Genomic DNA, 13,551 nt, shown 5'->3' on the forward strand with positions numbered 1-13,551 from the left:
AACTAATAAATGATGGCTACAATTAAAGCTGAAATACCTCTGGTCCAATGGTTACACAGAATCTGCTTGGTTTTCCTCCCCAGTGTTGCATTTTAATTCTAATTGCATGATGAAACTAACAAATTGAGCTCCAGACCCCTCCCCTGCCTGAAAAAAAAAGTACCTAGCCGACAACAAAATCAGAGGTTGTAAGAAAATGCTTTTCCAGTACAAGTAATGTAAGAAACAAGTGAAGTGAAGGAGAGGTTTCAAAGCTTGAAAGACAGTCATCAATACAGACAGATTACTGTAATTCTGGCTGCCGGCATGATCGATTTGGGTAGCATATGACAATCAATATTGTCCCCATTTAGTGAACAACATTAGATTCATAGTTACAGAAGATGTTCCTAGGATAAAATTTAAACTGTATTTAATGATCATAAATAGCACAATTTATGCTGTGGAATCTTAGTGGGTACTTTTATTGGGCATAAAATAACTGACACAGTGGTGCAATTACCCAAATGTAATCAAGTTTATTATTTTTTTATCCCTTCATTTCTTCTATGAGGAGTAAAGGATTAACTGGTGGTTTCCAAAGCCTACTTGTATCTCAATTTCTGTTGTAATTTATGTTAACTAAATTATTGACCAATTTTAGAATGCTTGATGTTTTTCCTTAATGAGAACTTAATCTGAATATTTCAAAAATGTACATCATAATTTAATACATTATGTTTCTGAAGTATTTATTTAAAACTAAGAGATTTACCTGTATTTCAATATCTTAAAATACAAATGTCCAGTTGTAGTTTATTACATAAATATTCATTTGAAAATCAAATAATACACCTGTATGAAGTCATTTCCCAACATTTAGAATATAGAACTTTATATATGTATATATTAAGTAGAGATACTCCCAGTCTTTAATGAGTGCATACATATACTACCCTAGGTACATATATATATATATACACATACATACATAGACACACTATACTCACTATGGGAAAACAACTTCCTAAAGTTTCTAAACTTAAGATTCCAAGTCAGAAAAAATTTGTTTGATCTATCTGATTTAAATGTATTTACACTGTGTTCCAGGAGTAATTTTGCTGGTAGAAAACTTCAGATTTTCTGTTTAAATAAGTGTTCACGTTTACTATTTTCATCAATTTTCTCCAATGTAATATCTATTAACATCTCAGCAAGACTGACTATTAAAAACATGATAAAGTAGGCCTGAAAAAATCCAACCTAATCAATCAATCTACCAATCAACCAAACATAAAAACCCAATTAGGCAATTCCTTGGTATTGGGTAGACTTGCTTTATATTGACATTAATCATTGTACAAAATAATGTAACTTGTTATTACATTTACTAAGTACCTCCAAATTCATTATCTCATTTAATCTTCACAACAATTCTAAGAATGGTTATTAGCATCTTTTTTACAGTTGAAGAAAGTGAGGTTCAGAGATTCTGTTGTGACTTGGCCAAGATCACAAGGCAGAGCTTGAGTTAAAAATTAATGCTTTCTAACTGCAAAGCCAGCTTTCACATACCTCCATTGTAATATGAAGTCTGAAACAGAAGAACCAACAGGGTTGTAGAAAAAAAAATTAAGCCATATTCTCAAAACTCTTGATTTTCCACTTTAAAACTACTTGGTAAGGAGTGCATCTTAAATGTTGTTGTACCTCAGGTAAGAAAGTTTGTGCTTTCTCAGTAAATTGAGTTCCTATTTTATGACACAAGAGGCAAATAGAGTTTTGCACTATAATCTCAACTAATTGATCTCACTACTTTCCAAAAAGACTAAAGGCATTTATTTACACAAGAAAGTGCAAACTCTTCCATATCTACCTCTGTGGTCCACTTTCAATTGTACTTTTAATAAAATGACAGAGGACACTAAGTCTCAGAATAGACATTAGGATACAGTGAACTGTGAAAGAGACAAAGGTCTGACAGCAAACATCCTTGATGAAACTAACGATGTAGATAAAATTTATGGCTAATAACCTATATATTCCATGTAAGATTAGCTACTGTTCTAGAGATATTTAGGAAACAATAAACGGAAAAGTATACTCCAATAAACAGATTACAACTACAAAGCTTTTATGGAAGTATAGGTGGAGTATCCCTAATCTGAAAATCTAAAACCTAAAATGCTCCAAAATCTGAAACTTTTGAGCTCTGACATGACACTCAAAGGAAACATTCATTGGAGCATTTCAGATTTCAGGTATTCAGATTAGGAGTACTCAATTACTTGCTAAGTATAATGAAATTTTCCAAAATCCAAAAAAATCTGAAATCTGAAACACTTCTAGTCTCAAGAATTTCAGAGAAGGGATATTCAACATGTATTACAATGAGGTAAAAATCAGAAGAATAAAAATTTAGAAAAAGTAAATTAGCAAAGTGAGAATTTGTCAGTAAGCATCTTGTTTTGTTTAAAGGAAAAAGATGGGCTGGGCGCGGTGGCTCAAGCCTGTAATCCCAGCACTTTGGGAGGCTGAGGCGGGTGGATCATGTGGTCAAGATATCAAGACCATCCCAGTCAACATGGTGAAACCCCATCTCTACTAAAAATACAAAAAATTAGCTAGGCGTGGTGGCGCGTGCCTGTAATCCCGGCTACTCGGGAGGCTGAGGCAGGAGAGCCTGAACCCAGGAGGCAGAGGTTGCGGTGAGCTGAGATCATGCCATTGCACTCCAGCCTGGGTAACAAGAGCGAAACTCCGTCTCAAAAAAAAAAAAAAAAAGGAAAAAGATACTGTATCTAGGGAATGAAGGTGGAATTCCCAAAAAGATGGAATTCGAAAAGATACACTGTATGTGTGGATCTTATAAATGGTAAGCTGCTGAGTATGCATTTCATGAATCAACCTCCTTGTAGTTTTACTCACATCTGGTGAAAAGACTCAAGATTCCAGGCCCCAAAGGTAAAGGAAATAAAAGTGATCACTGGCTGACCTCAGCAGGGTTCACAAAAACTCTAAAAAAAAATAGTTCCTCCTAATACTTCAAGCAATCAATGGACAATACAGTCTTCAAAAAAACCTTCAGAAACAATAAACAGACTGTATTTCTAAGTCACAAAGACAAGTGACTTAGAAATAAACTTACCATGTCCATACTACTACTCACTGAACTTGCCTACGGAAATTTCTTTTCAATTGATAGATAGCTATTTAGTGGATGTCTCCAAATTACACTTTTGTTGACAATTCAAGGCTCATTTTAGTCCTTATCATTTCACTAAAATGACTACTTCAAATATGAGTTTTCAATTTAAAGTAAGTGAAGATATAAATGCTATGAAAAGGAATACTACAGAAATGTCATTAAGCTTAATCAATGTTAACATACCATGATCCACCTGCAATTTCATTTCACTATGTCAGAATACATGAGAAATTACAGAGTAACCAGATTGCTTAAGTCAATTTCCATCAAAAGAAGAAAACGTACATGGTAGACTACCAAGTTAAGAGATAATAAATCTAGGTCGGGTGTGGTAGCTCATGCCTGCAATCCCAGCACTTTGGGAGGCTGAGGCGGGCAGATCACAAGGTCAGGAGTTCAAGACAAGCCTGGCCAATATGGTGAAACCCCATCTCTACTAAAAAAAGTAATTAGCCAGGCATGGTGGTGGATGCCTGTTAGTCCCAGCTACTTGGGAGGCTGAGGCAGAAGAATCACTTGAACCTGGGAGGCGGAGGTTGCAGTGAGCAGAGATCGCACCACTGCACTCCAGCCTGGGCGACAGAGTGAGACTCTGTTTCAAGAAAGAAAAAAGATAATAAATCTATTTCATGTGGAATAGAACTAAGATATTTTTAAAAACCTTCCTTTAAAGCTTATCATTTACAGTTTATTATATAAAAAAATAAAATGATTTTAATCATATAGAAAAAGTACATAAAAAATTGATTTTAAAAAGAAATATCAGAAAACAATTTAAAATTTTGTGTATGTTGTATGCCAGGTAATGATTTAAGAGCTTTACACATATTAACTCATTATTAGTTGTCATAACACCATGAGCCAGATATTATTATCATTCTCATTTTATAGACAAGACTCAGGCTCAAAAGGTTAAGTAACTTTCCCAAGGCTACAAAGCTAAGAAAGTGTAGCCAGCATCTGAGTTTAGGCAATCTGGCTCCGGAAATTATCCTCTTAAATGCTCCACATCTTCTCATACCTCCATGTCTCTAATTATGTTGTTCTCTCTGCTTGGAAGGTTCTTAGGCTCATCCACCTGATTAACTCTTTTTTGTCCTTCAAAACTGGTTCAATCCTGACTTTTTCAGAAGTGTTTCCTGGTAACACCACCCCTTCCAGATGAATGAGAGACCCCTTGTTACTAAACTTCTGGAATACTGCCCATACTTCTATTGAAATATATATTCTGAACACAGTATGTTTCCCCAACTAGATTGAGTTCTTTGCAATGACTATTTTGATTATTTCTGCAACTCCAGAGTAGTAGAGTACTTGACATAATGGGACTCTAATTAACCAAAAGATTAGTACTGATTAAAAGTATATAAGAGGACTGGACACAGTGGCTCACACCTGTAATCCCAGCAATTTGGGAGGCCAAGGTAAGCAGATCATCTGAGGTCAGGAGTTTGAGACAAGTCTGGCCAACATGGTGAAACCCCATCTCTACTAAAAATATAAAAATTAGCTGGGTGTGGTGGTGGGCACCTGTAATCCCAGCTACTTGGGAGGCTGAGGCAGGAGAATCACTTGAACACGGGAGTTGGAAGTTGCAGTGAGCTGAGTTCACACCATTGCATTCCAGCCTGGGTGACAAAAGCAAGGCTCCATCTAAAAAAAAAAAAAAAAAAAAAGTACATAAAAGAAAATATATCATTCAATTATCATAACTATCATATCTTAACTTATCAATAACTTATCAATAATGATCATAACTTATCATCAATAAACAGGGAATCAGGTTGGGTGCAGTGGCTTACACCTGTAATTCCAGCACTTTAGGAGAACAAGGTAGAACAATTGTTTGAGCCCAGGAGTTTGAGCACAGCCTGAGCAAAATAATGATGCTTGGTTTCTACAAAAAATAATAACCACCTCCCCGCTGCCAGAAAATAAAAGGCTTTAACAATACATAAGAAATATTTACCTTTGTGAGTAGACATACATTAAAGTGAGACCATGACATTAAAAAAAGGATACAAGTTTTGATACAATGGAATCAGGGATTTAAGAGCACGGCTTGCATTTATAGCTGTTGCTCTAACCATAATGGGTAGAACCTTTCCATTCACAATAGCACCATCAAAAAGAGGACCAAAGAAAGGAACCTGATTGAGAAATAAGAACATAATTTCATATTCAAATTATAGACAGACTGTAAATAAATAAGAGCAATCAGGACACTTTGCATCCAAAGTATTTTTCCTGCTTTAGCTTTTCCTTCGTAAAAATACTATTTGAATTCAATTCTTTTCTGTGATGGGTCACTCATACTAGAACAATGAAAAAAATGTCAAAGGTTCATAGGGAGTCTATTCAAAAAACTATGTGCTTCATGTAACTGACTAAATAATTTATACACTTAGCCAATTTTCAAATTTTACTAGTTTCAATTGTATACAAAAAGCCAACACAAGAAATATACTTCTTTTTCTCTATTGAGTGAACAAAAGAAAAATATATACTTATAGCCAAGAAGTTAGTTTTTCATTATTTTTGAATAAAGGTTAGCATAAATAGCAGCTGAAGGCAAGGACATGAGCTTCATGTGGATAAGATGGTACATATTTTAGATTCTGTGGTCACATGCTGTCTCTGTTGTATATTCTTACATTTTTTTTTTAAACCTCTTTAAGGCTGGATGTGGTGGCTCACACCTGTAATCTCAGCACTCTGGGAGGCCAGATCACCTGAGGTCAAGGGTTTAAGACTAGCCTGACCAATATGGTGAAACCTGTCTCTACTAAAAATACAAAAATTAGATGGGCATGGTGGCGGGTATCTGTAGTCCCAGCTACTCGGGAGGCTGAGACAGGAGAATTGCTTGAACATGGGAGGAAGAGGATGCAGTGAGCTGAGATTGCACCATTGCACTCCAGCCTGAACCACAGAGCGAGAGTGAGACTGTCTCAAAACAAAAACAAAAACAAAAACCACAAACAACAAAAAAAAACTATTTAAAAATGTAAAAAAAAAAAAAATGCAATAAAGTGTATATTAAAAAGAAATTCAAATTAAAAAATAAAGTAAAATAATAATAATAAAAAAACCCCAAAACCTTCTAAGCTTGGGCTGCATGAAACCAGGCTATGGGCTACAGTCTGCTGACTGCTGCTGGTTTAGGTGAACCCTGAAGAAACCTAAATTCATACATGAGAAGTTCATATATGAGAAACTTAATCCAATTCAAGAAATTCTGAAGATTCATGATCCATTGTCAGATGTAGGTTTTCTAAAAACTGAATAATTCAGTTAAAAAAAGGGACGGAACACACCAAAAATACTACCAAACTTTTATTATCCTGGAAGAAAATGGTTCTGCAATAGTGAAATCGTTCTGCAAATTCTATGGTGCATATGTAAGACATCCAACTATAGGATAGGTGACTGAACCATTTGGCTTATTTTTTTTTTCAATTTGTAGAATCCTCATTTATTAAGTGACATGACTAATCATCATGTAATCTTAGTAAGATGTATCAACTAAAAATATAGGAATCATATAGTCCTATTAAAAAAGAAATGATTACCTCTTACTTTTTTTTAAAGAAACTCTATTCTCTTAATAAAAGAGTAGCCCTTTTTGAGCTTGGTACAAAGGAACTTTCACTCTGGCACTACCTAGCCAAATCCCCCACTTGAACACAATTTCTTGCTATTTATTCTGTTTTAGCTTCTTCTGAACCAGGCTTAGGAAATCCATATAGCTACCAGGGTCTGTGTTACATTTACCCTCACTTTCACAACTTAATGCCTAGTCCAAATTTTCTTCTGAATATGGAAAGAAACCCACAAACCCCTGTAGAACCCAAATCTATGATTAAAATGGAAGCTAAGAAGTTCTTACCTCTGGTTTTTTCATTATCTGAATACTGAACATGTGATTTTTCATTGGATATATTACAATAAGCACATCACCAAATTCTGTGGGAATAATTCCTCTCCTGTAGTCTCTAGTATGCTCTGACCAAACAATGTGCACTTCATCATTTCCCAAATGTCTCAACTGGAAAGACAAGAAAATAATTCATACTGCCCTGTGAGTACAGTCATACAGTCACAGACAACATACAACATAAAAAGAGGAAAAAGGAAATTAAAAAATTGTTAAACTGCACTTGGTCAGTTTTACATAAGAAACACAAACACTCAAAAAAAAATCACGAGACACTGCAGAAGACCAATTTCAGTTGTCAATAATCAATGGAAAATAGAGAACTTAACATTTAAAAAGATTCACATAAAGCCCAAATATTCTCCTTAACCAACAACTGCGCGGATTCTCCACTAACAGATCTTTTAAAAGATTGTTTAAAGAAAAGTAATAGGTAACTCATAAATTGGATAATCCCCAACTGAGTAAGAGAAAGTTGATTATATTTGGTTTAACAAATTTACCAGGTTTTCTTTGCCCATGAAACTAAAAAATTCTTCCAAATAGATGTCTTGAGAATTGTTAGACCCTCAAGACATTATTTAAATGTTTGTGGTGCTTGCTTACAAAGGTGTTTCTGGCAATCAGAGAGAGTTAACACTATGATAATTAAAACGGTAAAAACTCAAAACATTCAGAAGTTGGATTTCTAATAAGGCATTAGATAAATGAACTTAATGTCCTTAAGTCTTGAGTTTTCTTCATAGAGACTACCACAGAATAATGCCTTTTATTAAATTTCATTATACTAGTAAGTTTATTGATTCTGCCACTGAGAGCATTTGAGTCAACTTTTAGTGCAGATCTTACATGGGATTTCCATTAGCTTCAGATAACTAGACATACTACAGGTAGAAAGGTTTAGAAGAGTAAACCTGGGATAATTGTCATCAACATTAACGCTATCAGCTAACATACAGGCAATTTCTATTTCAGAAATATGTCATTTATTTTGGCTTAAGGATGAACAGAGGGTAGAAAAAAGAACTTAATATGTAATTTAAACAAAGAAAGGAGTTAAGTATAATTAGTGAAAAGCCTCTCTTCTGCCATTCCTTAATCCTGGAGTAATTCTTTATATACATACACAACTTGAATAATATAAACGTGTGGGACTTGGGCTTTGCGACATTTTTAAAAAGCAAAAAAGATTACACAACTCAGAAAAGCCATGGCTTCATAATTTCATTTTTTAATCAAAATACTTTAAAAATATCCTTCCTATACAGCCATCCCATGTGTCAGCTTCCCTAATAGGTTTATGTTAACTGAATACAAAAGAAATGTGAAATAAATTTAACCAGGAGGGATGATCCAATCTAATTTTGATACATTAATGTCATATGCTATACATGTTACAATAGCAGCCAGATCTAATACTAAGCTCCAGGCTATACTGAGATTTCCAAATGGCAGATTGTTCTAAGTGATATCAAGTATAATTGAAATAATAAACGATAGTAAAAGCTGAGCACACTGTCAGGAAGAATTTAGGTATTTACTTTTTAAAATTAAATGAGTTAGGTAAGGAAAGACAAGACAACTGAAATAATGCAGGTCTCAATTTACAGAAAATTCCTTTTATTTATCTGCTACATTAACCCTTGAACTCTTGCCAAAACTATCTATAATTTCTAGTGCCCACTTATCTAAAGAAACGAGAAAAAAGGGCAAGAGTACTTTTATCTTATAACTGAAGCTTGTTCAGATATCTTCTGTATGGTATTGAAAGTCTGTTAAATAAGTTTAATGGAAAAGAACAACATATTTTTGCCAAGTTGTTGTAATGAAGATTTCTGGCACAGAACGATGCACATAACAAAGTCATTCTAAACATGTTCAAACACTTTAAGGAAAAAGCTTCATAAAATCCCTTATCATTTATATTCAAATTCTAAAAAAGTAATTATTTAGGGCTGTCATAATGAGGCATTGTTTTTATATCTTTAAAATCTGTTATAATTAGATACAAATTGACAAACTGCTAATCATTGCTATGTGTCTTGGAAATTTTTGAAAGACTAATGAAAGAATGAATTTTTAATGGTTAAGAGTTAATAGAAATTTCAGGCATATGTATTTTTGACATACTTTATATATTATTTAATATTGTTTTTATTTATTCCTTATCTCTTATGGACTTACAGGCTTCTGTCCTATGGGGCCTGGCACGGTGGCTCACACTTGCAATCCCAGAGCTCTGGGAGGCTGAGGCAGGCAAATCACCTGAGGTCAGGAGTTCAAGACCAGCCTTACCAACATGGTGAAACCCCATCTCTACTAAAAATACAAAAATTAGCCAGGTGTGGTGGCACATGTCTGTAATCCCAGCTACTTTGGAGGCTGAAGAGAAAAAGATTCCTCGAACCTAGAAGGCAGGAGTTGCAGTGAGCCAAGATTACTCAATTGCATTCCAGCCTGTGTGACAGAGTGAGACTCCATCTCAAACAAAAAACCAAAAAAGATTGTGTCCTATGTATAACCAGTAGGTTTTGCTATACTCTGAAAACTACCAAAGAAGTTCCTACCTACATGTTTATTAACCCAGATGCTAATGCATTTCTGAAACAGAGTAGAAGACTTCTGTACATGGGATAAGTCTGTTAAAATGACTGGCAACCAAACTATTCTTCCAAATTTCTTTCAACTGCTACTAAAGTCATTTTGGAACTCAAGGTATATAACATAGGCTACAGATGACTATTATTAATTGAAGAAGATAAAGCAGCTAAATGAAATTCAACATGTGTACAAGTGAAGTTCTCAAATACACAAGAATGTTAATACTGGAAGAGATTTTAAAGTTCTAATTTCCCACCTGATACAGGAGCTTATGCCTGTTAAGTAGATATCCTGCCTCTGCTTGAGTACTTCTAAGGTTGGGAATTTTATGAATTCACAAATCAGCTCATTTCTTCTTTATTTATTTTGAGATAGGATTTCACTCTTCTTGCCCAGGCTGGAGTGCAATGGCATGATCTTGGCTCACTGCATCCTCCACCTTCCAGGTTCAAGTGATTCTCCCACCTCAGCCTCTCAAGTAGCTGGGTTTACAGGCATCCACCACCACACCCAGCTAATTTTTATATTTTTAGTAGAGATGGGGTTTTGCCATGTTGGCCAGGCTGGTCTTGAAACTCCTGACCTCAGGTGATCTGCCTGCCTCCACCTCCCAAAATGCTGGATTACAGATGTGAGCTGCTGTGCCCAGCACCCATTTCATTTTCAAAGAGCTACAATCATTAGAACATCTTAATACGAAGCTAAAAACTGCATTCTGGATGCTAGTTCTTCCAAATTGAGCCTTACCAAATAAATCCAATCTGTATTCCTTATATTATCTTTTCTGTTATCTGAAGGTCAGTCTAATACATATCTCACTTTTCCAGGTTAAAAGTGTTCTTCTTAGCTCCTCTTAGAGTTTATAAACATATTCATTATTTTGGGTTACTGTCTCAGTTTACTGATGTTTCTGTTAAACTGCTATGTATGGAATAGAATATAATATCAACACATGCTCCGGATAATATAGCAAACCCACAGTGGGGCTGGTTTCTTCCTTTGGCCTGTTCAATAAATTTTTCTCTGCATTTTAAAAATGATGGCTCTAATGGAACTTGTAGTCAATTCAAACTTTTTCAAGTCAAGTCTTTTTCTTGCAAAGTTCTTTTAAGCTGGTACAACTGAATGCTAGAACTAAAGAAGGTGTTTCATATTTATTCTTACTAAATTTTCCCTTGCCAAGTTCAGATGATCATTAAGCTTATGAAGGTGTACTGTTAGCCTGACTCTGCTGTTCCACATGCTGGCTCTCTCCTAGATTTGGGCTATCCTTAAGTTCAAATTCCGATGTTTTCATTTACATTTTGGAAAATGTCAAATGGGACAGGCTTGGTTAAGAGCCTTATATCGAGTCATAACAGACTTTCCTCCTAGACAAAAAAAAAAAAAAAATCCACAAAACTCTATATTTATTAAAAGTATTTATTAAGTGCTTACTGTAACAATTCATTAAATTTCTACAACAATGCTACGAAGTAGTAATAATTATTACCTTTATTTGTACAGGTGAGGAACTGAAGCTTAAAAGGATGAAGTAACGCACCTAAGGTCACACAAATAGTAAGTGGCAGTGCCAGGATTCAAACCCAGGCAGGCTGGTTCCAGAACCTATACTGTAACTACCTCCCTATATTGCTTCTTGTTAAATAATTAATTTATGTGCTATGAATATGATTATACAATCAATCATGAATATGCTTACCAAACTTATTAAGACCACATTTCTTCAACTTGTCCACAACGAGCAACTTAGTTAAATGCTTTACTACAGTCTATGGTTTTCCCTAATCTAGTAATCCTATTAAAACAAATTAAGTTATTTTGATGTGATTTGATATGGTGAACTCATGGTAGCTCCTACTGATCACTACACTTCATTATCTAAGTGCTCACAAACCATCTGTTTAATAATCCTATTTTGCCAGGCACTGACATGAAGCTCATGAATGTTGGTAATTTCTACAGTCTGGGGCCTGCTCCGTGTTCTCTTGTGAAAATCAGATGTTTACCCATTGCTACAGACTGAATGTCTGCATCCCGTTCACCCCCCAAATTCATATCCTAAAATCCTAATCCCCAATGTGATGTATTGTAAGGTAGGGGACTCTGGGAGGTAATTAGGTTATGAGGACACCTTTATAAGGGACTAGTGCCCTTATAAAAGATACCCCAGAGAGCTTACTTGACTCTTCTGATATTATATATCAAGTTACAATGAGAAGATGGTCATCTGTGAACCAGAGGGTGGTCCCTCACCAGACAATGAATCCGTCAACATCATCTTGATCTTAGATTTCTCAGCCACCAGAACTGTGAGAAATAAATTTCTGTGGTTTATAAGCCATCCAGTCTATGGTTATTTTTGTTATATCAGCCTGAATGGACTAAGACATTCATCTTATGGCAATGCACTCATTCTCCATGATTACCAACAGGAATTCCAGAGTCAATTCCAGATTTCCTCAGTGCCACATAATATCATTCATCTGCAGAGCTGGAGACTAGAATTCTTGTAAAGTAACTATATTATGTCCCCACTAAATCAGCTTATCCTCCTGACTTCCCCATTTCTGTTAAAAGTACTTAACAACTAATTAAAATCATTCAGGATTAAATCCTGAGAGTCTTTTAGTCTTTTTTGATTCCTCTTGTTTTCCTTACTACATCTCTAATGAGCTCATTTTTTTTATAAAGCATTATATTCCTTTTTTGTACTTTCCTTCCTATTCCTCTACTGCTGTCCTAGATCACATGCTACTCATCCTACATAACTGGACTAATTCATGAGTTCTTAAAAAGTCTTTTCTCTCTTCCCTCGCTCCCTCCCTCCTTCATATCCACCTTCTTTCATTCATGACCAAATATTGAGAGTTGACCGAATGCTAGCTTTTGCAGATGCAACAATGAGTAAAAACAGACATGCTGTCTGTTCTCAAAGCTTTGTGTACAGTGGAGACAGAGTAAAATAACCATACAATAAATAAATAATTTTAAAATACAAATGATGCTCTAAATATATTTTTCAGAATGAAAACAACAAAGGACATGGATCTGTAATACTTCTTGAACTAAAAACTGAAGAACATACAGAAGTTAATTAGGTTAGGCAGTTACTTTAGGAAACAGGGATATATGTGTAGAAACTGTAGCTTAGTATTCCTAGTGCCCCAAGTCCCCATTCTTTCCCCCATCTTTCAGGCACTTACACTTAGTAAAACACACTCTATGATATACCCCTCATGAGAGAAAACATGCTTTAATATACTTTCTAATAGTCATACATATTTTCCTACATTCACTTACTGTTTAGATTATTCATTTTTAGCAATCAGGAGAAGTTTCTTGAAAACAACAGGCATAGCATCCAATATTATACCTTAGCACAGCAGGCGGTCAATAAATACTGCTGATTTTTTTTCTTTTTTGGAGACAGAGTCTTGCTTTGTTGCCCAGGCTAGAGTCCAGTGGTGCGACCTCCAACTCCTGGGTTCAAGTGATTCTTCTGTCTTAGCCTCCCGAGTAGATGGGACTACAGGCGTGTGCCACCATGCCCAGCTAATTTTTTGTATTTTTAGTAGAGATGGGGTTTCACGGTGTTAGCCAGGATGGACTCAATCTCCTGACCTTGTGTTCCACCCACCTCAAACTCTCAAAGTGCTGGGATTACAGGTGTGAGCCACTGCATCTGGCCAATACTGCTATTAAAAAGATAATATAACAATACTTATCTTGCATTTTTCCCTATCATTACCTAGTGCATAGCATAAAAATATAATTATCTGCAGTTATGGCATTTATTTAAATTGTCACTTTGATAAAGACGAAG

At 35.2% G+C, this 13,551-nt stretch overlaps 1 protein-coding gene across 20 annotated transcripts in view; it reads right to left on the reverse strand.

Annotated features, from left to right (window-relative positions):
• Nucleotides 1–13,551, reverse strand: part of RALGAPA1 (Ral GTPase activating protein catalytic subunit alpha 1) — a 289,470-nt gene that overhangs the window by 26,908 nt on the left and 249,011 nt on the right. For 19 of the 20 annotated variants that reach the window (XR_013521150.1, XR_013521153.1, XR_013521148.1 and 16 more), the window contains 2 exons: nucleotides 7,077–7,235; nucleotides 5,210–5,337 (listed from right to left, as the gene is read on the reverse strand). Coding sequence is in view for 12 of the 20 variants with exons in the window: in XM_078334789.1 (XP_078190915.1) it covers nucleotides 5,210–5,337; nucleotides 7,077–7,235 (287 nt within the window). In the remaining 8 variants the exon portion in view is untranslated. Of the gene's footprint in view, nucleotides 1–419; nucleotides 1,574–4,717; nucleotides 5,338–7,076; nucleotides 7,236–13,551 lie in introns of those variants that run through there. The other variant, XR_004729827.3, reaches the window with a different exon arrangement.

Source organism: Callithrix jacchus, chromosome 8 (genome assembly GCF_049354715.1).
Source record: "Callithrix jacchus isolate 240 chromosome 8, calJac240_pri, whole genome shotgun sequence".
NCBI lineage: Eukaryota > Metazoa > Chordata > Mammalia > Primates > Cebidae > Callithrix > Callithrix jacchus.